General features: G+C 45.7%; 1 protein-coding gene across 1 annotated transcript; it reads left to right on the forward strand.

Moving 5' to 3' along the window:
- The first annotated feature begins 8,999 nt into the window (after nt 1-8,999).
- Nucleotides 9,000-21,192, forward strand: LOC140482439 (beta-crystallin A2). The gene is made up of 5 exons (XM_072579942.1): nt 9,000-9,141; nt 13,167-13,353; nt 14,841-14,982; nt 20,186-20,328; nt 20,958-21,192. Exons 2-5 carry the CDS (start codon nt 13,196-13,198, stop codon nt 21,103-21,105), a joined length of 591 nt encoding a protein of 196 aa, XP_072436043.1. The 5' UTR covers nt 9,000-9,141; nt 13,167-13,195; the 3' UTR covers nt 21,106-21,192.
- Nucleotides 21,193-26,684: the final 5,492 nt, after the last annotated feature.

A 26,684-nucleotide genomic window follows, 5' to 3' on the forward strand; every position in this document is an offset into this window, starting at 1 on the left:
GCCTGTAGATAACTCCCATTACGGTCTTTCTACCCTGCAGACAAAAGGTTTATAAAATCACAAGGGGCATGGATAGGGTAAACAGACAAGGTCTGTTGGGTTGGGGGGGGTGGGGGGGGAGTACAGAACTAGAGGGCATAGGCTTAAGGTGAGAAGAGAAAGAGTTAAAAGGGACCTAAGGGGCAACTTTTTACACAGAGGAGGTGTGTGTATAGAATGAGCTGCCAGAGGAAGTGGTGGAGTCTGGCACAATTACAACATTTAAAAGGCAACTGGATGGGTATATGAAAAGGAAGGGTTTAGAGAGATATGGGCCAATTACTGGCAAATAGGACTAGATTAATTTAGGATATCTGGTCAGCATGGACTAGTCGGACCATAGGGTTTGTTTCTGTGCTGTACACCTCTCTGACACATGACCCTGAATGGGGAGTATTCCATTGCAATCCCGTATTGTGGTTTGTAGATGGTGGACAGGCCTTGGGGAGTCAGGAGTGGAGTTACTCAGCGCAGTACTCCTAGCATCTGACCTGCACTTGTAGCCACTGTGTTTAGGTGGAATGTCGGTCGAAATCTTTTCTGCAAATCTGAACTAATTGCAACAAGCATCAACAGAACACTGGCGCCATCTGCAGCAAAATGGGACTCATTGCCACATCCAGAGACATGACAGAATAACCCTTGATTAGATTAGATTCCCTAAATTGTGGAAACAGGCTATGTGACCCAACAAGTCCAGACCAACCCTCTGAAGAATAACTCACTCCCCTATACTTACCCCTGACTAATGCATCTGACACTGTGGGCAATTTAGCATGGCCAATTCACCTATCCTGCACATCTTTGCACTGTGGGAGGAAACCCACGTCGACACAGGGAGAATGTGCAAACTCAACACAGACAGTGGCCCGAGGCAGGAATTGTACCCACGTCATTAGTGCTGCGAGGCAGCAGTGTTAACCACTGAGCCACTGTGTCACCTATACACTGCTCCAGATATCATTCTCAATGCAGTTTGCCATCTCATATCTCTGACAAATTGGCTGAGTTTTTGATGTATAAATCTGACTGGCAAACACCTGGGTGCTGAGGGTTTGTAAGAAACGCCAATCATCTGACAGGAAAGACTTGTATTTATCTCACTCCTTTGAAGACCTTGTGACATGTGTCCTTTCCATCCAATGGTTTTAAAAGCTGGGACATGATCCTGCCGAGATATTAGGCTGGAAAGCTCGCTCTCAACCAGGCAGAGGCATGGGCTACCAACAAGATTTCCCCTAAAAGCAAGACCATGGGGGGTATGGGGGAGATGCACATTTGCCAGCCAAACTTCTAATTACTCGATTATGCACTTTTGCAGTTTATACCATAGAATACCATAGACTACCCCCCAACGTTTGCAGTTTAGTTGGAAGAACATTGAGTGGCTTGATAAAATGAAGGTAGAACTCTCAATGGCGTATGATCAAAGATCATTGAAGGTGACAGGACAGGTGGAGAGAGCAGTAAGCAAAGGTGGCAGCGTCCTTGGCTTTATTCAGAAGGGCACAGAGTACAAGAGCAAGGAGATGATGTTGACCTTGTACAACGCACATGTTCGGACTCAGCTTGATCATTGTGTACAGTCGTGGGCACCGCAGTAAAGGGAAGTTGTGAATACATTGGAGACAGAGTGCAGAAGTCACTTACAAGAACGCTTCCAGGCATGTGAAACTTCAGTTTTGAGGTTAGATTGGTGGAGTTGGGACTGCTCTCCAGCAGAGGATAATCTCAGTGAAGTTTGCATGAGTGAGCTGGACAGAGTTCCTGCTTATAAAACAAACGAGAATAAGAGGGCAAAAATTTAAAGATTTAAAGTGATATTAAAGTGAAATTTATTTTGAGAGGACTTGAACATAAAAGCAAGGATGGATTAGTGGTGCTGGAAGAGCACAGCAGTTCAGGCAGCATCCAACGAACAGCGAAATCAACGTTTCGGGCAAAAGCCCTTCATCACTGATGCTCTATAAGACTCTGGTCAGACTACATTTGGAATGTTGTGTACAGTTTTGGGCCCCATATCTCAAGAAGGATGTACTGGCCCAGGAGCACGTTCAGAGGAGGTTCAAGAGAATGGTCGCAGGAATGAAAAGCTTAACATGTGAGCAATGTTTGAGGACTCTGAGTCAATACTCAGTGGAGTTTAGAAGGAAGAGGGGAGATCTAATTGAAACATACAGAATACTGAATGACCTGGACAGAGGAGATGTTGGGAAGGTGTTTCCATTGGGGAAAGACAAGGACCATAGGGCACAGCCTTAGAGTAAAGGGACGACCTTTTAGAACAGAAATAAGGAGAAACTGCTTCAGCCAGAGAGTGGTGAATCTATAGGATTCATTGCCACAGAACCCTTGGAGGCCAGGCCATTGTGTATATTTAAGACTGAGATAGATAGGTTCTTCAGTATCAAGGAGATTAAGGGTTATGAGGAGAAAGTGGGAGAATGGGGTTGAGAAACTTATCAGCCATGACTGAATGGTGGAGCAGATGCAATGGGCTGAATGGCCTAATTTCTGCTCCTATGTCTTATGATGGGCCAATGGGCTGAGAAGTGGCAGATGGAGTTTAATTTAGATAATTGTGAGGTGCTGCATTTGTGAGGTAAGGTCTTAGGGAGTGTTGCTGAATAAAGAGACCTTGGAGTGCAGGTTCATAGCTCTTTGAAAGTGGAGTCGCAGGTAGATAGGATAGGAAGAAGGCGTTTGGTATGCTTTCCTTTATTGGTCAGAGTATTGAGTACAGGAGTTGGGAGGTCACGTTGTGGCTCTACAGGACATTGGTTAGGCCACTGTTGGAATATTGCTTGCAATTCTGGTCTCCTTCCTATTGGAAAGATGTTGTGAAACTTGAAAGGGTTCAGAAAAGATTTACAAGGATGTTGTAAACATCCGAGGAGCAGGAGAATCGATATTTTGGGCATAAGCCCTCCTTCAGCCCTTCAAGCCATTCCTGATGATGGGCTTTCGCCTGAAACATTGACTCTCCTGCTCCTCGGATGCTGCCTGACCTGCTGTGCTTTCCAGCACTAGACTCTGATTCCAATTTCCTGCCCTTGTCCCATATCCCAAAGAAGGACCTTTTTATCCTCACTCTCTGCTTTCTGCCAGAGAGCCAGGCTTCTATCCATGCTAGCACCTTTCCTCTAGCGCTATGGGCCCTTATCTAACTTAGTAGCCTCCTGTATAGCACGTTGTCAAAGGCCTTCAGTGAGATCCAGGTAGACAACATCCATTGGGTCTCCTTTGTCTAACATGCTCATTACTTCCTCAAAGAATTCTAGCAGATTTGTCATGTCTGACCTCCCCTTGATGAAACCATGCTGATTTTGCCCTGTTTTACCATATACTTCCAAATATTCAAAAATCTCATCCTTTACTCTGGATTCCAGGATCTTACCCACAACTGAGGTGAGGCTAATCGGTCTGTAATTTTCCATCTTTTGCCTTACTCCCTTTTTAAACAGGGGTGTCACGTTAGTGATTTTCTAGTCCTCTTGAACCCTCCCTGATTCTAGCAATTCCTGAAAGATCCCCACCATCGCTGCCCCTATCTCTTCAGCTATCTCCCTTAGAACTCTAAGGTGTTGCCCATCTGGTCCAGGTGATTTATCCACCTCCAGACCATTCAGTTTTTCTAGCACCTTTTCCGTGGTGATGGCCACCATACTCAGCTCTGCCCTCTCAACCTTTTGAATTTTTGGGATATTACTCGTGTCTTCCACCATGAAGACTGACACAAAGTAATTATTCAGTTCCTCGGCCATTTCCTTGTTCCTCACTACTATCCCTCCATTGTCATTTTCCAGCAGCCCAATGTCCATCTTTGTCTCTCTTTTGCCCTTTATATATCCAAAGAAACCCTTACAGTCTTCCTTGATATTACTAGCTAGCTTACACTCATATTCAATTTTCTCCCTTCTTATTTCATTCTTTGTTGCCCTCTGTTGGTCTTTGTAAGCTTGCCAATCCTCTGGTTTCCCACTGCCCTTTGCCACATTATATGCTTTCTCTTTTGCTTTTATGTTATCCCTGACTTCCCTAGTCAGCCATGGTTGCCTCATCCTCCCTGTACTATGCTTCCTTTACCTCTGGATGTATCTCTGCTTTGTCTCCTGAATTACTCCCAGAAACTCCTGCAATTGCTATTCCACTGTCTTTCCTGCCAGGCTCCCAGTCAATTCTACCCAGCTTCTCCCTCGTGCCTTTGTAGGTGCCTTTACTCAGCTGTAAGACCGTTGCCTCTGATTCTATCTACTCCCTCTCAAATTGCAGAGTAAATTCAATCATGTTATGATTACTACTTCCGAAGGGTTCCTTCACATTAAGCTCCCTTACCAAATAGAACATAGAACATAGAACATAGAACAATACAGCACAGAACAGGCCCTTCGGCCCACGATGTTGTGCCGAACTTCTAACCTAGATTAAGCACCCATCCATGTACCTATCCAAATGCCGCTTAAAGGTTGCCAATGATTCTGACTCTACCACTCCCACGGGCCGCGCATTCCATGCCCCCACCACTCTCTGGGTAAAGAACCCACCCCTGACATCTCCCCTATACCTTCCACCCTTCACCTTAAATTTATGTCCCCTTGTAACACTCTGTTGTACCCGGGGAAAAAGTTTCTGACTGTCTACTCTATCTATTCCTCTGATCATCTTATAAACCTCTATCAAGTCACCCCTCATCCTTCGCCGTTCCAACGAGAAAAGGCCGAGAACTCTCAACCTATGCTCGTATGACCTACTCTCCATTCCAGGCAACATCTTGGTAAATCTTCTCTGCACCCTCTCCAAAGCTTCCACATCTTTCCTAAAGTGAGGCGACCAGAACTGCACACAGTACTCCAACTGTGGCCTAACCAAAGTCCTGTACAGCTGCAACATCACTTCACGACTCTTGAATTCAATCCCTCTGCTAATGAACGATAATATTCCATAGGCCTTCTTACAAACTCTATCCACCTGAGTGGCAACCTTCAAAGATCTATGTACATAGACCCCAAGATCCCTCTGTTCCTCCACCTGACTAAGAACCCTACCATTAACCCTATATTCCGCATTCTTATTTGTTCTTCCAAAATGGACAACCTCACACTTGGCAGGGTTGAACTCCATCTGCCACTCCTCAGCCCAGCTCTGCATCATATCTAAGTCCCTCTGCAGCCGACAACAGCCCTCCTCACTGTCCACAACTCCACCTATCTTCGTATCATCTGCAAATTTACTGACCCACCCTTCGACTCCCTCATCTAAGTCATTAATAAAAATTACAAACAGCAGAGGACCCAGAACTGAACCCTGCGGAACTCCACTTGTAACTGGGCTCCAGGCTGAATATTTACCATCTACCACCACTCTCTGCCTTCGACCGGTTAGCCAGTTTTCTATCCAATTGGCCAAATTTCCCTCTATCCCATGCCTCCTGACTTTCCGCATAAGCCTACCATGGGGAACCTTATCAAATGCCTTACTAAAATCCATGTACACTACATCCACTGCTCTACCCTCATCCACATGCTTGGTCACCTCCTCGAAGAATTCAATAAGACTTGTAAGGCAAGACCTACCCTTCACAAATCCGTGCTGGCTGTCCCTAATCAAGCAGTGTCTTTCCAGATACTCGTAAATCCTATCCCTCAGTACCCTTTCCATTACTTTGCCTACCACAGAAATAAGACTAACTGGCCTGTAATTCCCGGGGTTATCCCTATTCCCTTTTTTGAACAGGGGCACAACATTCGCTACTCTCCAGTCCCCTGGTACCACCCCCGTTGCCAGTGAAGACGAGAAGATCATTGCTAACGGTACTGCAATTTCCTCTCTTGCTTCCCACATAATCCTAGGATATATCCCGTCAGGCCCGGGGGACTTGTCTATCCTCAAGTTGTTCAAAATGTCCAACACATCTTCCTTCCTAACAGGTATCTCTTCTAGCTTATCAGTCCGTTTCACACTCTCCTCATCAACAATACGGTCCCTCTCGTTCGTAAATACTGAAGAGAAGTACTTGTTCAAGACCTCTCCTATCTCTTCCGACTCAATACACAGTCTCCCACTACTGTCCTTGATCGGACCTACCCTCGTTCTCGTCATTCTCAGGTTTCTCACATACGCATAGAATGCCTTGGGGTTATCCTTGATCCTATCCGCCAAGGATTTTTCATGCCCTCTCTTAGCTCTCCTAATCCCTTTCTTCAGGTCCCTTCTGGCAATCCTGTATCCCTCCACTGCTCTGTCTGAACCTTGTTTCCTCAACCTTATGTAAGCCTCCTTCTTCCTCTTTACTAGACATTCAACCTCCCTCGTCAACCAAGGCTCTCTCACACGACCATTTCTTTCCTGCCTGATAGGTACATACATATCAAGGACACGTCGTATCTGCTCCTTGAAAAAGTTCCACATTTCCACCACATCCTTCCCTGACAGCCTATGCTCCCAACGTATGCTCCTCAAATCCTGTCTTACAGCATCGTAATTTCCCTTCCCCCAATTGTAAAATCTTCCTTGTTGTGCGCACCTATCTCTCTCCATAAATCTGACTCATTGCACAACACTAAATAGCCTGTTCCCTACTTGGCTCCACCACAAGCTGTTCCAAAATGCCATCTCATAGACATTCCAATAATTCCTTTCCTTGCAAATCATTACTAACCAGATTTTCCCAGTCCACCTGCATATTGAAATCCCCCATGGTCACTGTAACTTTGCCTTTCCTACACATCTTTTCTATCTCCTGGTGTATCTTGCGCCCCAGCTCCTGACTACTGTTTGGAGGCCTGGACATAAATCCAGCTATGGTTTTTTTTAACCTTTGTGGTTCCTCAATTCTACATCATATGACCCTACTTTGTTCCTTACAATTGATTTAATTTCATTTCTTACTAATACAGCAACCCCAATGAGAGGCAGAGTTAACGCAGATAGTCAACAGCTTTTCCTCACGGTAGGGGAGTCTAAAACTAGTGGGTATAGGTTTCAGGTGAAAGGGGAGAGATATTAAAGTGTCCAGAGGAACAGTTATTTCACCCAGAGGGTGGTGGGTGTCTGGAATGGGCTGCCAGAGGTAGTGATGGAAGGGAGCATAATTCCATCACTTAGGGAATGTTTAGACAGGTATATGGATGGGTTAGGTATTGAGGGATAGGGACCAAACACAGGCAAATGGGACTAGCTTAAATTGTGAAAACTGGACAGCATGGACAAGTTGGGCCGAAGGGCCTGATTCCATGCTATGGTCTTCTATGACTCTATAACTTTAACCAAAAACAACTAATTAGATATAAAGCACTTTGAGATATTCACAGGGTGTGGAGAGTTTTTTTATAAATGCAATTTATTTGTCAAAAATTAATTTTTGTCTTCCATAAATCTTTGCGTTTCGATGGTGTCTCATACAAGAGCCTTAAACTGCTTCATTACAAGTAAAAAAAGATGAGGCTCCAATCCGAGAGTCAGAGATTCATACAGTGCTGAAAAGGCCCTTCGGCCCATCAACTCTGCACTGACAATAACTACCACTAAGGGTGTGCTAATTCCAATTTCCTGCCCTTGTCCCATATCCTTGAATGTTACGTTATTCCAAGTGCGCACCCAAGTATGTTTTAAAGATTGTAAGGTTTCCATTCTCCACTACCTTCCTGGGCAGTGCATTCTAGATTCTCACCATACCCTAAAACTATGACCTCTCATGATCGACCCCTCAACTAAGGGGAATAGTTGCTTCCAACTCACCCCATCCATACCCTTCAATCTTATCCATATCAATCATGTCCCCCTTCAGTCTTCTCTGCTTTAAAGAAAACAATCCAAGCCTATTTAGTCTCTGCTTATAGCTCAAAGTCTCCATCCCAGGCAACATCCTGGTGAATCTCCTCTGTACCCTGTCTAATGCTATCACAATCTTCCCATGGTGAGGCGACCAGAACTGCACTCAATACTCCAGCTGAGGCCTGCTCTGTACAACTTCAACATTACCTCCTTGCTCTTACACTTTATGCCACAACTGATGAAAGCAAATGTCCCCTTTGTCCTCTTAACTATCCTATTCATGTGCTCCAAGTTCAGGAATCTGCGAATAATTACCCTGAGATCCCTCTAAGCTACCCAGTATCTTGCCATTCATCAAATACTTCGTCATCTTGTTTCTCGTTCTAAAGTGCATCACCTTGCACTTAAATACCATCTGCCACATCTTCATTCAATCCCTATAGTGTGGAAACAGGCCATTCGGCCCAAGTAGTTCATTCTACCTCTCCGAAAAGCATCACCTCCATCCCAGGCCTATACCTGTAACCCCACATTTCCAATGGCTAATCCACTGAAGTTACACACCCCTGGACAACAAGGAGCAACATGGGACATGGTCAACCCACCCAACCTGCACATCTTTGGACTGTCGGAAGAAACCGGAGCACCCAATGTTAACACACGCAGACAAAGGGAGAATGTGCAAACTCCACACAGACAGTCGCCCCGGGAAGGAATTGAACTCATGTCCCTGTGAGGCAGCACTGAGCCACTGTGCCCCTCCTTGTCTTTTGGCCTTTGGTCATAAACTTGGGACCCAAATTAGAGAGAAGGTGAAGGGTTTGGATGAAAATATGCATCTGGGGTGTTACTCTGCTGAGTAGAAGTGATGCCTGAGAACTAAGCAAGACCGAGAGAACAACTTTCCACCAATATAATCTCACTAAATCATAGCTGCATATCCAGCTCATTGTACTTGCAAAGTGGCATGTAACTAATTGTACTGGCAGTCAGGCTAGAGTGTTGTGTCAGTCTGTTTTTCTTGTAATCTGGCTGCAGGTCAAAAGTGAAAACAGCATTTTCTATTGTGGCAAGCTTTGAAGAGAAAGACAAAACTGATCCTTCCCACAATGGCCACCGAGCCTCCGCACAAAAGCTTTCGGTCTCACGTGGACCCTTACAAGGCTGCGTGTTGCTGAGCTTGCAGGGATTCTGCTCATTCTGCACCTAAACTGGCCAAGAGGCAGCAGTATAAAAGTGGAGCTGCCTCTCTCACCAGGACAACTGCAGCCTCCTTGTTCGACCTTCCCACTGCCAACACCAGCAAGTGCTCTGCTCATCCGTCTCTAGGTGAGTCGCTTAAGGGTTTAGACAAAAGTTAGAGGGAAAAAAAATGTATTAGAGGCAGTCAATGAAATTACTTCTTGCCTGTTTACGTTCCATGAGACTTGCAATAGAGCTTGCTATCAGTGGGTGACCACAACTGTGTCCTCTACGTGTAAATGATTTGGATGTGAATGCAGGAGATATAATATGTTTGCAGATGGCACCAAAATTAGTGGACAGTGAAGAAGGTTATCTTAGAGTACAATGGGACCTTGATCAGATGGGCAGGAGAAGCAGATGGAGTTTAATTCAGAGAAATATGTGGTGTTGCATTTTGGTAAGAGAAACAAGGGCAGGAGCTAAACAGTTACCAGTGGGGCCCTGGGAATTTTTTCTAAACAAAGACACCCAGGGATGTAGGTTCCTTCAAAGTAGAGTTGCAGGTAGACAGGGTGGTGAGGAAGGCTACTGGTACGTTTGCTTTCATTGGTCAGTGCATTGAGTATAGGAGTTGGGAGGTCATGTTGAGACTGTACAGTCCATTGGTTAGGCCAATTTTAGTATACTCATTTAATTCTGGTCTCCCTGTTATAGAAAAAAATGCTGTGAAACTTGAAAGGGTTCAGAAAAGATTTACAAGGATGTTGCCAGGGTTGGAGGGTTTGAGCTATAGGGAGAGGCTGAATAGGATGGGGCTGTTTTCCCTGGAGCATCAGAGGTGACCTGATAGATGTTTAGAAAATCATGAGGGCCATGGATAGGGTGAATAGTCAAAGTCTTTTCCCCAGGATAGGGGGTTTCAAAACTAGGGGTCACTGGTTTAAGGTAGGAGGAGAAAGACTTAAAAGGGACATGAGGAGCAATTTTTTTCCGCAGAGAGTGGTGCGTGTATGGAATGTGCTGCCAGAGGAAGTGGTGGAGGCTGGTACAATTGCAACATTTAAAAGGCATGTGGATGGGTATATCAATTTGAAGGATTTCGAGGGATATGGGCAAAATGCTGGCAAATGAGACTGGATTAATTTAGGAGATCTCTTTGGCATGGACGAGTCAGATCGATGGTTCTGTTTCTGTGCTGTATGTCTCTATGACTCTGTGGGAGATCTAGATGGGGCATGAACATTTGTACATCTCCTGAACCAGTTTAGACTGTCTTGAACCACACAGCACCAACACTGAGTGGTGCAGCGTAAGTTCGAAATAATGAATTCCATGTCAAGCTAGCTACCCGGAACTCCAGAGAGGGAACGAGAGATTTGGTTAAGAAAGAGAGTCAGAGACAAAATGCTGAAAAGAGAGAAAAAAAATGTGGGTGCCTTTGAGAGAGAGTGCAGAAATGATTTCCAAGAATCATTCCAGCTGTGAGGAACATTGGCAATGTGGATCGATTGAAGAAGTTGACAGCGTTCTCCTTGGAGAGAGGAGAACAGTTAGAAGTTTTCAAAATCAGTGGGCTGGGTGGAGTAGTTAGGGAGAAACTGTTTCCATTTGTAAAAGAACATGGAATTAGAGGGCATAGATTTAAAGCAACAGGCAAGTGAAGCAAAAGTGAAACAAAATGAGAAAAAAATTAGAAAAAAAACCCACCTTTTTCACTCAGCGAGTAGTTGGGATACGGAATGTACTGCCTGGACATGTGGCAGGACAGGTTCAATGGAGGTATTCAAGAGGGACAGTAGATGGTTATTTGGATAGAAATATTGCGTAAGGCTATGGGGAAAAAGGCAAGAAATTGGCACAAGGGATTGAACTAGCGCATACTCGACGGGCGGAAGGGTGTTTTTGAGCTGTAGACCTCTGTGAGCCCATGATTGACACTCCCCCAAGCATATCTTGCCAAAACACACTAATTGGTGTCCCCTGGTCCTTGTACAATCAACTAATGGGATGGTTTTTCTTACTCACCCTTATCAAAATGTGTCAGAATCATGTCCTGCACTAGTTGGTCTTCCTCAAATCTCTTTGTTCCAAGATGTGTCAAGCAAGCACGGTATCATTCAGATAGAGTTGGTCCTGATGAAGGGCTTTTTCCCGAAACGTCGATTTTCCTACCCCTCGGATGCTGCCTGAACTGCTGTGTCTTTCCAGCACCACTCTAATTTAGACTCTGATTTCCAGTATCTGCAGTCCTCACTTTTGCCTGGTGCCAATAAAGGCAGAGTGTTTAAGAGGGAGGGTTACAAAAAAGGCAGTAGCATTATGAGGGGAATAGAGGGGTTACAAAGCATCAAATAAAACATTCTCAAGGCAAGGTCCTGCGCACGGTGTCCTTGACATTTGGAGACTGTTATGCAGCTGTTACTATGTCATTTGGACTGCTCAGGACGCTCCAGGTCTCATGAACAGCCATTGGTTGTATCAGAAGGATTTGTAGACGGATAACCAGCTGTGGTTTTTTTTGCTGCAGAATGATACACTTTTCAGGTAGGACTGGGACCTGGAGCTGCTGCTGTAGAAATAGGGACATCATCCACTTCACCATGAGACCCCCCCCCCAAATCAGCGAGTCTGGTTAGGAAAAGGATGGGGTCAGAGCTCACCAGAAATGGCAGGTTTGAGGCATGACAGTAAATCCGGACAGAGAGAGTAAGGGAGGAGAGGAGGGCGGTGAAATCAGAGGAGAAGGTGCTTGGAAAGGAAAAGACTGACCAGAGGATCAGTCACCAGAAGACAGATTTACAATTACTTCAGGAGGAAACTGTACGCTGATGTTGAGAAAATATTTTATGCAGAGTGTTGTTACTGTGGAGCTTGTTATTGTGTGATGACAGCACAGGGGGAGGCCACTCAGCCAACCAGTCTACGCCCAAGCTGATTCTGCAATGCACAGCATTGATAGTGGATATAGAATCCCTACCATGGCCGTTCAACCCAAGTCCACACCAACACTCCAACCAGCATCTCACACAGACTGACACCCCCACCCTATCCCTGCATTTCCCATGGTTAACTCACATAGCCTGCACCTCCCTGGACACTATGGGCAATTTAGCATGACCTATTCACCCTAACCTGCACATCTTTGGGCTGTGGCAGGAAACCTACACAGACACAGGGAGAAGGTACAAACTCCAGATCCTTGTCACTGTGAGGCGGCAGTGCTAACCACTGAGCCACTGTACCCCAGAGTCAGATGATTTCAAAAGGAAACTGGTCACCTGAGAGGGATACCTTTGCAAGGCAACAGAAATAAAGTGGAATGGATTAGATGACCCCTTGTCCACTCAGTTCTTTACCCTGTCCCAATTCGGGGCTGTTAAAGAAGCCAGCTCCTGCTACAGAGGAACTAGGGAAATCAATTAACTCAATGCAAATGTGGGCCAAACCATTTCATGTTAATGCATTCTTGGGTTATGGGCATCGCTGGCAAGGCTGGCATTTATTTCCCATTCTAGTTGCCCCTAAGAAGGCGGCAATGGGGCTTCTTCTTGAATTGAATTGACTCAACTTTATTGTCACATATAATCACCTGAGTATAGTGAAAAGTTTACAGGTCGCCCCTTATGGCACCATCTTAGGTACCTAGGTACAGATTCTTGAGTACAAATTCTGAGGGGAAAGATTTAGAAAAATAAAGGAATTTTTAAAAAAATCCAGCATTACAGACCTTCAAAAGTACAAAATCATAGTAATAAATTAGAAAAATATAAAAATAAAATGGTCAGAATAACAGTCCTTCTACTGGAGCAGTCTGCTGGTGAGGATTTTCCCCAGGTGCTTGTTGGGGAAGGTGGTCTCAGGTTATGAGCCAGATTCTATGATGGAGTGATGGCCCAAGTTGGGTTGGTGTGCCACTTTGAGGACACTATGGTGGTGAGGGTGCCCCTGTGAACCCACTGGCCTTGCCCTTTTGGATGGTGACGGGCACAGCTTAATATCTCAGTTTGTTATCAGTGAGATAAGTGGATGGGACTTGAGGGAGGATGTTCCCAACTGCAGAATCTATAGGCAGCACCACCAATATGAACAGGACAGTGCACTTAACAGAAACAGCTGGTGAGACAGAGCTTGTTGTTTCTACTGCTGACAATATATCCTTCCGCCTGCAGCTACACAAGGTACAGGGCGATATTTCAAGATGACGACCCAACCGATGGACATCATGGGCCAGTGGAAGATCACTGTCTGGGAAGAGCAAAACTTCCAGGGAAAACATTGTGAGTTTATGCTGGAATGCCCTAACATCATGGAGCGAGGATTCAACAAGATACGATCCATTAAGGTGGAATGCGGACCGTAAGTATTCAGTGTCACCCTGGCCCCTGCAAACTTAAAAAGATTCTATTAAACCTAAAAACAGTTGCAAATCAGAGCCTCTTGTAGCACAGTGGTAGTGTCCCTACCTCAGAGTAAGGAGACCTGAGTTCACGTCCCATTTGCTCTAAGATCTCGGGACAGATTGATCGAAAATTTCGATAATTGCAGAAAAGTGGCAGGTCAGGGTGCAACATCATTAAGAGATGTTGTTTATTGCCAAGTGAATTGAACAAAGCAGGGAGATTATGCATCAGCTGTATAGGATGTTGATGACACCACATCTGAGGTACTTTGCACAGTGTTGGTCTCATCATTTAATGAAGGATGTAAAAATAGTGGAAGCAACTCAGAGAAGGTCTACAGGACTAACACCTGGAATGGGCAGCTTGGTCTGACGAGGCAGGAATGGGCAGACTAGGCTTGTGGCTGGTAGAGTTGAGAAGAAGGAAATGTGAAGTGATTGAAAGATCCAGAGGGGTGTTGACAAGGTGAATTTGGAAAGGATATTTCCTTTAGTGGGAAAATCTAGGACTAGAGGTCACTGCTTCAAATTAAAGGAAATAAAAACAGGGATAACAAAAATGATTGTCTCATATTCAGTCTTCCTCAAAAGGCAGTGGAAGCAGAGTCCGAATAGTTTTAAGGCTGAGGCAGATAGATTCTAGATAAGTAAGATGGTAAAGATTTATCAGGAGTAGATGGGATTGTAGTGTAGTCATGATCTTTTCGAACGGCTGAGGTGTTTAAGGGGCTGAGTGGTCTATTGCTGTGACTAATTGGTTATGCTCCTATGTTCAGATTTCCCTTGTAGTCTGCAAGGCATGTGACAGTATCTGGGGACAGAGTTTAATGAAGGGGGAGAGGGAATGGTTGGTCAGGTACCTGACTGTCTGCTGATGAACTCCCAGGAAAAGCGAGTGCACAGATGTTAAGTTGGACACCTTTGGGCTTGGCTGTGATTCCCCACGTGGTCAAACTGCCTGTTGAAATTCACTGTGCAGACTTCGGAAGGGAGAAGCTCCTCCAGGATTGGCTTTGGAATGAACGCCTTGCCTATGGAAATGTATCCTGGCATGAGTTGGCATCTGTGGGAAAAATGGGTAAGAGTGATGAGGAAACTGGACATAGATCAAGGTTATTGGTAAGCTGCCAGAGGACGGGTGGGGGTCGGTACAACATTTAAAAGGCATCTGGATGGGTACACAAATACGAAGGGTTTTGAGGGCTATGGACCAAATGCTGGCAAATGGAGCTAGATTAGAATATAGAACATTACAGCGCAGTATAGGCCATTCGGCCCTCGATGTTGTGCCGACCTAATTTAGGATATCTGGTCGGCATGGACGACTTGGACCGAAGGGTCTGTTTCCGTGCTATAGAGCTCTGACTCTATGTCAGTTTCATGAAAGGTTGTCTGTTCATGTGGAAATCTGACTGACTCTCTTCTCTTCTGCTCTGCCTTGCAGCTGGGTGGGATATGAGTATCCAGAGTTTCAGGGCCAGCAGTTCATCCTGGAGAAAGGTGACTACCCACACTGGGATGCTTGGAGTGGAAACAGTGGCTACAGAACAGAGCACATGCTCTCCTTCCGCCCCATCAAGTGTGCTGTGAGTCCATCATAACCTTTGACTGCCTCTCTCAGTTCCCTAATCCCCCAAACCTATAATAGTCAAAACGAGACTGTTATAGTGAGGGGCAATATCCTCTTGTAATTCAATCTCAACCACCTTTGTAAAGTATCAGGTTATTGGTTACTCAGTGGCTACAGCATATTTCCCCAACTTAACAGAGGAAGGAAGCTCCGGCAATGGAGGCAGTGCAGCAAAGATTTACCAGGTTGATTCCTGGGCTGGCAGGGCTAATGTGTGAAGAGGAATTGGATTGGTTGGGGATATATTCACTGGAGTTGTGAAGACTAAGGGGGAATCACATAGAAACCAAGAAGATTCTAATAGGACTGCACAAGTTGATCTCTCTCTGCACCTTCTTGGCAGCTGTAACATTGTGTCCTGCCCTCTCTTCTGTTGCCCTGATGTACTTGTATAGTACAATCTGCCTGTAAAGCACTTAAGACAACACGTTTCACTGTACATTGGTACACATGACAGTAATAAATCAAATCAAATCAAAAACTCAGATTGTTCCCGATGACAAGGGAGATCAGAATGGGTGGGGGTGGGGTCACAGTTTAAAGGTATGGGGCAGGCGATTTTGGACTGAGATAAAGAGACATGTCTTCGCCCAGAGAGTGAGGAGCCTGTGGAATTCTCTGCCACAGAAAGTAGTTGAGGCCAAAACATTGGCTATTTTTAAGAAGGAGTTAAATATGGTTCTTAGGGCTAAAGGGATTAAAGGGTATGGGGAGAAATTGGGAAGAGGGCACTGAGTTGGATGGTCAGCCACGATCGTATTAAAACAGGGACCCAGCTCAAAAGGGCTGAATAGCCTAATCCTGTCCCTATTTTCTGTGTTTCAATGTTTATCACCAATTAACTGTGTACCTGGGCTTTGGTGTCTTACATAAAGAAGGCAAATGGGATGAAGGCCTTGTTTAGCTGGGGAGTGGAATATAGGAGCAAGGACGTCTTGTTACAATTTTATAAGACATTGGTTAGGCTACAGAGCCCAGCTCTGGTCACCATACTATAGGAAGAATGTGATTGAACTGGAGGGGATGCAGAGGAGATTCACCAGGATGTTGCCTGGAATGGAAAGTCTCAGTTATGAGGAGCTACTGGATAGGCTGGATTTGTTTTCCCTGGAGCAGAGAAGGCTGAGGGGGTTCTGACTGACATGTACAAAATTATGAGAGGCACGGACAGTGTAGATTGTGAGAATCTCTTCCCCATGGCTGGCATATCTAAGACCAAATTGCCAAAGTATAATAGGCTCTGGACCAAGTGCAAGTAAATGGGATTAGTTTAGTTTGGTGTCTGTTGGTCAGCACAGACATGGTGGGCTGAAGGGCCTGTTTCTATGCTGTTTGTCTGTATGACTCTATGATAACACTGAATGAAAGGTGTGACACGTGAGAGAATACCTGGGGTAGGATGTGTCACACAGTATGACATGATATAATCCGGAATATGTTTGGTGGATTGGAATAAATCCAATAACACACAGTCTGGAATATGCTGCATTCGAGACTGACTTCTGTGGTGGTGGATGGGAAGTGTAGGAGTAAGGAGGTGGGTGGGTGTGGGGGTATAGAAGTGGGGTTTTGACCAGGCAAGACTCCCACCCCGCAGGAAGAAATATTCTTTGGCAGCTGTCCCACCAGAAAGAACCCTGTTTTACAGCCATTAGATAATGGGGAAGGGAGGGAAATAGCAATGTCGGCGCCACCCCCTCTCCGGCCTATCACCCTCACCTTAACCTCCTTCCACCTATCGCATTCCCAACGCCCCTCCCCCAAGTCCCTCCTCCCTACCTTTTATCTTAGCCTGCTTGGCACACCCTTCTCATTCCTGAAGAAGGGCTTATGCCCGAAACGTTGATTCTCCTTCTCCTTTGATGCTGCCTGACCTGCTGGGCTTTTCCAGCAACACATTTTTAAGCTGTTAATCCAGAGACCCAAGTAATGTTCCAGGGACCCGGTTCAAATCCCACCACGGCAGATGGTGTACTTTGAACTTAGTAAAATCTGAAACAAACAGTTAATGATGACCGTGTAATGTTGTTGGAAAAACCCCATCTGGTTCACTAATATCCTTTAGGGAAGGAAACTGCCATCCTTACCTGGTCTGGCCTACATGTGACTCCCAGACCCATTCAATGTAGTTGACTCTTAACTGCCCTCTGGGCAATTAGGGATGGGCAATAAATGCTGGCCCAGCCAGTGCTGCCCTCATCCCATGAGTGAATAAAAAAGGAGGCCTTCTGCCCTTTAGTGGGACGTACCCCGCACTACACCACTGGTGCACAGATGTTAAGTTGTGGACAGCTTTGGACTTGGCTGCGATTCCCCACGTGGTCAGACTGCCGGTTGAAATTCACTGCGAAGACTTCGGATGGGAGAAGCTCCTCTAGGATTGGCTTTGGAATGAAATTGGTGCCTATGGAAATGTATCCCAGCATGAGTTGACATCTATGGGAAAAGTGGGTGAAAGTGTTGAGGAAACTGGGAGCAGAGGGCCAGCTTAACCAGCCTGAGGGTCTTGCAGTCCCAGCAGTGCAACACCTGGATTGCTTACATGTGGAAACAGGCCCTTCGGCCCAAAAGGTCCACACCGACCCTACCCCCCTACATTTAACACTACAGGCAAGCCAATTCACCTAACCTGCACATTTTTTTTTGGATTGTGTGAGGAAACCAGAGCAAACCCACACGGGCAATGTGCAAACTCCACACAGAGAGTTGCCTGAGGCAGGAATTGAACCCAGGTCTCTGGTGCTGTGAGGTAGCAGTGCTAACCACTGTGCCACCCACCTACTGAACAATTAGTGTGGATACCCTTCCACCCCAGTAACCAAAACTAACCACAGCCGTTTACAATATACATGAAGGACTTGGGGGAAGGAAGTGAGTGTACTGCTGTCAGATTTACAGAGGGCACTAAAACAGGTGGAAAGGCAGATTGTGAGAGGGAGGCAAACAGTTTACGGAGAGATAGCAATAGGTTTAGTGAACAGACAAAGTGTTGGCAAGTGGAGCATAATGTGGAGCAATGTGACATTCATTTTCAAAGGGAGAATATTATTTAAATGGAGCAAAACCTGCAGAATGCTGCAACACGATGGGGGTTGGAGGACACGTACACACCAGACACTAGAGCAGCAGGTAATCAGGAGGGTGAACGGGATGCTGGCCCTTATTTCAGGGGAGTTGGAATGTAAGGATAAGGAAGCCTTCCTGCAACTGAAATGGTGCAATGGTAGTGTCCCTGCTTCTGAAGCAAGAGGTCTGGGTTCAAGCCCTACCTTTTGTAGAGGTGTGTAATAAAATCTCAGAGTGGGTTAGTTAGTAAAATCAAATATCTATGACGTGCTGGTGAGACCAAATCTGGAATAGTGTCAGTAGTTTCTGTTCCCTTATTTAAGCAAAGATATTATTTCATTGGAGGCAGATCAGAGATGGTTCACTTGGATGATCCCCAGTCTGGAGGGATGGTCTTATGAGCAAAGACTAAATATGTTGGGACTGCACTCACTGGAGTTTAGAAGTGATCACATTGAAACATATAGAGGCTAGACAGGTAAATGTTGGGAGGATGACTCCCATCATGGGAGAGTCTAGGACCCAAGGGCATAGTCTTAGTATAAAGGGATGTTAATTTAACTCTGGGATGAGGAGGAGTTATTCCTCTCAGAGGGTTGGGGTCTTTGCAACTTATTGCTACAGAGAGCTGTGTGGGGCAGAATCCTTGTGTAAATTTAAGACTGAGATAGATAGATCGTTAATCAGTCAGTGAATCGCCTATACCAAGAATGACCATAAGACCATAAGAAATAGGAGTTGAAGTAAGGCCATTCGGCCCATCGAGTCCACTCCGCCATTCAATCATGGCTAATGGGCATTTCAATGCCACTTACCCGCACTCTCCCTGTATCCCTTAATTCCTTGCGAGATTAAGAATTTATCAATCTCTGCCTTGAAGACATTTAATGTCCCAGCCTCTACTGCGCTCCATGACAATGAGTTTCACAGGCCCACCACTCTCTGGCTGAAGACATGCCTCCTCATTTCCATTCTAAACTGACCGCCTCTAATTCTAAGGCTGTGCCCACGGGCCCTAGTCTCTCCTCCTAACGGAAACAAATTCCCGGCGCCTACCCTTTCTAAGCCATGCATTATCTTGTAAGTTTCTATTAGATCTCCCCTCAACCTTCTAAACTCTAACAAACACAATCCCAGGATCCTCTTATGTTAGCTGAAAATGTGTTGCTGGAAAAGCGCAGCAGGTCAGCAGCATCCAAGGAGCAGGAGAATCGACGTTTCGGGCATAAGCCCTTCTTTAGGAATGAGGAGAGTGTGCCAAGCGGGCTGAGACAAAAGGTAGGGAGGAGGGACTTGGGGGAGGGGCGTTGGGAATGCGATAGGTGGAAGGAGGTTAAGGTGAGGGTGATAGGCCGGAGTGGGGGTGGGGGCGGAGAGGTCAGGAAGAAGATTGCAGGTTAGGAAGGTGGTGCTGAGTTCAAGGGTTGAGACTGAGACAAGGTGAGGGGAGGGGAAATGAGGAAACTGGAGAAATCTGAGTTCATCCTTGTGGTTGGAGGGTTCCTAGACGGAAGATGAGGCGCTTTTCCTCCAGGGGCCTCCACCCCCAATCTGGCCTATCACCCTCCCCTTAACCTCCTATTACTTATCGCATTTCCAATGCCCCTCCCCCAAGTCCCTCCTCCCTACCTTTTATCTTAGCCTGCTTGGTACACGCTCCTCATTCCTGAAGAAGGGCTCATGCCCAAAACGTTGATTCTCCTGCTCCTTGGATGCTGCCTGACCTGCTGCGCTTTTCCGGCACCACACTCTTGACTCTGACCTCCAGCATCTGCAGTCCTGAATTTCTCCTATCATTCCAGGGATCATCCGTGTAAGTCTCCACTGGACACACTCCAGTGTCCTTCGTGAGATGTGGGGCCCAAAACTGGACACAGTGTTCTAAGTGGGGCCTAATCAGGGCTTTATAAAGTCTCAGTAGCACATCGCTGCTTTTACATTCCAACTCTCTTGAGATAAATGACACATTACATTTGCTTTCTTAACCACGGACTCGATGTTTCAGGTTAGCATGCACTGGTGCCCTCACAGGGACTTGAGGTGCTGTACATATTTATAATGCAGCCACTTGCACCCTTTCTCTCGGTTTCCAGAATCACAGCGACAGCAAGATCACTCTTTATGAAAATGAGAACTTCCAGGGCCGTAAGTTTGAGTTGTGCGATGACTACCCCTCCCTGCAGGCCATGGGTTGGTGTAACAAGGAGGTTGCTTCCATCAAGGTGAACTCTGGAGCGTAAGTACTCATTGGGTCACGTCGACACTGATGTTTTATCATGCGGTTAAATGTCCCCCCTGCTCATCTCCAACCCCTTCTCCCCAATCTCCCCCCCCCCCCCCCACCGAAGACTTTTTCCCTTTTGATATCAGTTGGTTAGCCCATTGTCCCACTGGACAAGTACCTCCACAATTTTGACCCCTCCGCCCCGAGCATATCTGGTACATGATAAATTTGGAGACAGATACTGTTCAGAGTGTGAAATCAGAATCGGAAACATTGTGGTCTTGGCACACTCACCAATTGCACATTGATCTCCACACCCTTCCTTGTTTCGGTGATCTGCCCGACTCTTCAGTCCTCTGAAATGCCTGTATTCCTGCCGAGTCTGGCCGCCGGCACAGCTCCTGATTTCCAACACTCACCCACTGGCGGTCATGACATCAGATATCTTGAGCCTGACCCTAAATAAACCTCTCCACTATTTCTCATATCCTGCCATTCTGACCCCACCTTTGACTGAGATCAATATCGTGTTGCGTGGCTCAGCGTCAATATGTTTTTTTGCTTGATGACATTTCTCCAAGAGAACTTGATCTGGTTCCATGGTGTAACAAGTTCTACATAAGTGCACGTCATCGTTACAGGTGGGTTGGCTACCAATACCCAGGATACAGGGGCTACCAGTACATCTTTGAGAGAGACAGACACAATGGTGAGTTCAAGAACTACAATGAATACAGCACCCAGGCCCATACCAATCAGCTCCAGTCTATCCGCCGAATCCAGCACTGAGCAATGGGCTGTTCAGCTTCCTCCTCGCTAACCTGTACTAAGAAGTAACTGTAGTGAACAATAAAACAAAAAGCTTTCTGCAAAACACTTGAGAGTTGTTACTGTATTCATTGCCATTGCCTAATGTTTGGGAGAATCTTGCGGTGGCAGGACTGATAAGACATTGAATTGGTTTTGCTGCAGTTTAGAAGAATGAGGGGGATTCTCATAGAATTGTAACAGGAGGAGACAGGGTATGTTGGCCTTCATAGTGAGGGTATTCGAGTACAGGACTTCCCCCACCTCCCACCTGGATCTACCTATTGTCTTGCAAGCTACTTCCCTCCTTCACTGCCATCCCTGCCCTCCTATTTATCTCTCAGCCCCCTTCCCCACCTCTCCCCTGCCCCACTTTCCTGAAGAAGGCCTTATGCCTGAAACGTCGACTCTCCTGCTCCTCAGATGCTGCCTTTCCTACTGTGCTTTTCCAGCACCTCACTTTGCGACTCTAACGCTCCAGCATTGGCAGTCGTCACTTTCTCCCTGTTGCTGTAGCTATCCAGGGCCTCGGTGAGGCCACACATTGTGCACACATTGTGTGCAGTTTTGATCACCTTATTTGAGAAAGGATGTTCTGGCGATGGAGGGAGCACAGCAAAGGTCTACCAGACTGATTCATGGAATTATGTTGGGAAACTTGGAAGGGTTCAGAAAAGGGTTGGAGGGTTTGAGCTAAAGGGAGAAGCTGAATAGGCTGGGATTATTTTCGCTGGATCGTCGGAGACTGAGGGGTAACCTAATAGAAGGTCTTCATTCCTGAAGAAGGGCTTATGCCCGAAATGTCGATTCGCCTTCTCCTTTGATGCTGCCTGACCTGCTGCGCTTTTCCAGCAACACATTTTTAAGCGGTAACCTTATAGAGGCTTATAAAATCATGAGGGGCATGGAGAGGGTAAATAGACAAGGTCTTTTCCCCAGGGTGGGGAGTCCAAAACTAGAAGACGTAAATTTAGGGTGAGAGGGGAAAGATTTAAAAGGGATGTAAGAGGCAAATTTTTCACAAAGAGGGTGTTTCATGGGTGGAATGAGCTGCCAGGTAGAGGCTGGCGCAATTATAACATTTAGAGTCATAGAGATGTACAGCACAGAAACAGACCCTTCGGTCCAACCATCCATGCTGACCAGATGTCCCAACCCAATCTAGTCCCACCTGCCAGCACCCGGCCCGTATCCCTCCAAACTCTTCCTATTCATCCAGATGCCTTTTAAATGTTGCAACTGTACCAGCCTCCATCACTTCCTCTAGCAGCTCATTCCATACACGTACCACCCTCTGTGTGAAAAAGTTGAATTTCACTGTTTAATTTTCCCAGACGCACTCAGATGTCCAGCGATACATGAATTCAACAGCAAGGATGGTAACTGCTAACTCTGTCAGTTAGCAATGTGGGTTTCTCTCTCTCTCTTTCTCTCTCTCTCTCTCTCTTTCTCTCTCTCTCTTTCTCTCTCTCTCTCTCTCTCTCTCTCTCTCTCTCTCTCCTGCACTGTCCTCACCATCTGCTTCCTTTGTCTGTTCTTCTCCCTTTTAAAACTGCTGTTGTTTTGACTTTTTTTTCTCTCAAGTTCCAAACAGTGAAACAGCATGTAAAACAGTAAATGCTGCTCCTGGAATTTGAGGAAATCACCTCCAGCACATAAAACACCTCAATAAAGGAGCAGCTGTTACAGCCAGAAATTTTTCCCGTCCTCCATCTTGGATTACCCAGAATCCTATAAAAGGCATCCGGATTGGTATACGATTAGGAAGGATTTAGAGAGATATGGGTCAAATGCTGGCAAAAGGAACTAGATTTATTTAGGATGCATGGTCAGCATGGACGAGTTGGACCGAAGGGTCTGTTTCCGAGCTGTGTATCTCCATGACTCGATGACTGACAAATGAAGAGACTGGATCGGTTTGGATTATGTTCACTGGAGTTCAGAAGAATACATCTCACAGAAATCAATACAATTCCAATAGGACTACTCAGAGTAATCACAGGAAAGATGTCCCTGATGACCGGGGAGTCCAGAATCAGGGGGGTCACCGTGTTATGATTTGGGGCCGGCCATTTAGGACTGAGATGAGGAGAAATGTCTTCACCCAGAGAGTGGGGAGCCTGGGGAATTCTCTGCCACAGAAGGCGGTTGAGGCAAATCAGTGAATGTTTTTAAGATGGGGTTAGATAGAATTCTTAGGGCTAAAGGGATCAAAGGGTATGAGGAGGAAGTGGGAACGAGGGATTGAGTTGGATGCTCAGCCAGGATCATATCGGTTAGTGGGACAGGTTTGAAGAGCTGAACGGCCTACTCTTGTTCCTATTTTCTATGCTCCATGTCTTATTTGGAGCTGCGATAAAGGAGGCTTGAGCAGCATTCCAGGTGATCTCTAACATATGGTGTGCATTCCTGCAACAGAGGATATGCCTGAATACAGGGCTGGGCTGAAGGCTGAATGAAACCACACTGATAAATACTGATGGAACCATCTTCCCTAAGCTGTCAGCCAAGCACTCAATGGGCTGTCACCTGCACAGGTGAGGAACTCTGCTGATCTTCAAGGCCCCAACATCACAATGAACATATAATCCCTCTGGCAATACAAACTTGATCAGAAAGGTAAGACAACTGTGTCTGGCTAGAAATGTTCAGGGCAGTATCAGGCTTTTAAAGCAAAGAGCTTATCACATTTGCAAAATAATTAGTAAAGCTAAAGAGGGGGAGACTTTTAAAATTCAGCAAGCAAGCACTAGAAGGCGGCTATTAGAGCAAACCAGCAAGAAATATAAAAATAAATTGCAAGAGAGTTCAGAAGTTTGTAAAAATAAAGAGATCAGCGAAATCAGATGTGGATGGTGGAGCCAGTCAAAATGATCAGAGGCAAGAAGGAAATGGCAAAGACACAAATCAAATATTTTATGTTTGTCTGATACTGAACCAACCGAGAGACTGCAGGAATTAGTTAATGAAGAACAATGGTGAGATGAACAGGATGAAAATTCACCCAATCACATGAACTTGGTGGACTCCATTTTAAGGTTTTAAGGGTAGCTGCAGGTAGGGAGTCTGCATTGTATCCAACTCTGGATTCCAGAATAGTGCCTGCGAATTGGAATGGACCAAATGTAATGCCACGTTCAAGAGAAGAGACAGAAACCTGGGAACTACAGGACAGACTGCCCACCTGGATTGCAGGGAAATGTGAGAATCAATGATTCAGGACACATTATATGGACATAGGGCCATAAGATGCAGGAGCACAATTAGGCCATTCAGCCCATCTGTCTGCTATTTGATCATGGATGATATGCTTCTCAACCCCATTCTCCTGCCTTCTCCCTGTAACCCTTGATCCCCTTACTAATCAAGAATCTATCTATCTCTGTCTTAAAAGCACTCAATGACTTGGCCTCCACAGCCCTTTTGGTTAAAGACAAAAAAAACTGCAGATACAGGAATCCAAAGTAGACGAGCAGGAGGCTGGGAGAACACAGCAAGCCAGGCAGCATCAGGAGGGGGAGAAGTTAATGTTTCAGGAAGGGTTATCCTGACACTGCCTGGCATGCTGTGTTCTTCCAGCCTCCTGCTTGTCTACCTTCACAGCCCTCTGTAGCAATGAGTTCCACAGATTTACCACCCTCATGTGGGAGAAAGTCTTCCTCATCTCAGTTCAAAAGGATCCCTTTACTCTTAGTTTGTGCCCTTGTCTCTCTAACTAGAAATATGGAATCCCTACAGTGTGGAAGCAGGCCACTCAGCCCATCAAGTCCACACCACTCCTCCAACCAGCACTCCATCCAGATCCACACCCCTGTCCTATCCCTGCAATCCTGCATTTCCCATAACTAATCAACCTAGCCTGCATATCCCTGGACATTATGAGCAATTTAGCATGGCAAATCCACCTAACCTGCATATCTTTGGACTGTGGGAGGAAACCAGAGCACATAAAGCAAGCCCACGCAGACACGGGGAGAATGTGCAAACGCCACACAGACAGTTGCCCGAGGGTGGAATCGAACCCAAGTCCCCGGTTTAAGGCATCAGTGCTAACCACTGAGCCGCCATGCTGCCCATATGAGCGGAAGCATCTTCACCCTCTCCACTCTATCCAGGTCTGTCAGTATTCTGTAAGTTTCAATGAGATTCCCCCCCATATCCTCCTAAACTCCATTGAGTACAGACCCTGAATCCTCATTTGCTCCTATAACAAGTCCTTCATTCCAGGGATCCCCTCCAATGCCAGCACTTACATCCAGGGCCTAAACCTGCTCACAATATTCCAAACACTGTCTGAGCAGAGCCTTATACAGCCTCAGCAGTACATCTCTGCTCTTGCATTCTGGCTCCCTTAAAATGAATGCTAACGTTGCATGAGCCTTCCTTACAGCTGACTGAACCTGCATTTTAACCTCATTAGAATTCTGAACTAGGACTTTAAGTCCCTGAGTGCTTCACATTTCCAAAATCTTTCTCCATTCAAAAAATAGTCTGTGTCTCTATTCTTCTGACCAAAGTGCATAACCTCATGCCTTCCCACATTGTATTCCATCTGTCACTTCTTTGCCCACTCTCCTAACCTGTCCAAGTCCTTCTGCAGCCTCCCTGCTTCCTCAACACTATCTGGCCCTCCACCTATTTTTGTGCCATCTGCAAACTTAGTCTTAATGCCCTCAGTCGCTTGTTCAGATCGTTAATCTATAACGTGATTAGAAAACGAAAATGCATTATGGTAGAGTAAAAAAGATTATATGAAAGGGAAATCATATATGACAAACATTAGAATTCTGTCATCTACAACTCAGAGAATAGATAATAGGGAGCTGGTGCTGTGGTGATACTAGACTCACAACCTGGAGGCACTGGAGATAAAACCCACTGAGTGGGTTAAAAATCCATTAGGGCAGCTGGTGCAAGGTGAATTTGGTTAATAAAATCTGGAATTGAAACATGGTAAGTAATGGTGATCCTGTATCTATTGTCAGAAAAGCCCATCGGATTAACTAACACCCCTTAGGGAAGGTAATCTGCCTTTCTTACCAGGTTTGACCTACATGGGACTCCAGACCCACAGCAACGTAGTTCTTAACTGCCCTCTGAAATGGACTAGTTAGTCTCTTGATTCAAGGGCAATTCAGGATGGTTAACAAATGCTAGTCTTGCCAGTGACACCCATATCCCAGGTAATAACAATAAAACCAGTGGATGTGGGGCATTTGTATTTCAGACGATCGGGTATCATGCAGATTAAGGATTGCTGGTAATACATTAGGATTCATTAACGGAAAGAAGACAGAGGTGTAAGGTATCAGTAAATGGGTTGTTTTTAGGATGGTAGGACGGAAGTGGGAGTATGGGATATGGAATAGTACACAAGCAATAATGAAAGAAAATGTATTATTACCTTTTATCACTCTTAATGCATGAGTAAGCTTGGCCCTGGACATCTTCTATCCATTGTTCCATCGGATGCTTGCTGATGGTTACATGATCTTTAGAGGCCAGCACCCCATCACCAATCACCTTTATTTATAAATGCATAGCCTTTGAACTGCCTCTCA

This window comes from Chiloscyllium punctatum, chromosome 10, assembly GCF_047496795.1.
Source record: "Chiloscyllium punctatum isolate Juve2018m chromosome 10, sChiPun1.3, whole genome shotgun sequence".
NCBI classification, from domain to species: Eukaryota; Metazoa; Chordata; class Chondrichthyes; order Orectolobiformes; family Hemiscylliidae; genus Chiloscyllium; species Chiloscyllium punctatum.

What these genes read in the sequence shown, in the direction of transcription:
- LOC140482439 (XM_072579942.1), top strand. Translation starts at nt 13,196, where the DNA reads ATGACGACCCAACCGATGGACATCATGGGCCAGTGGAAGATCACTGTC. An exon ending in TCCGCCCCATCAAGTGTGCT is followed by an intron (nt 14,983 to 20,185) that starts GTGAGTCCATCA and finishes CTCGGTTTCCAG; the next exon opens with AATCACAGCGACAGCAAGAT. An exon ending in ATCAAGGTGAACTCTGGAGC is followed by an intron (nt 20,329 to 20,957) that starts GTAAGTACTCAT and finishes TCATCGTTACAG; the next exon opens with GTGGGTTGGCTACCAATACC.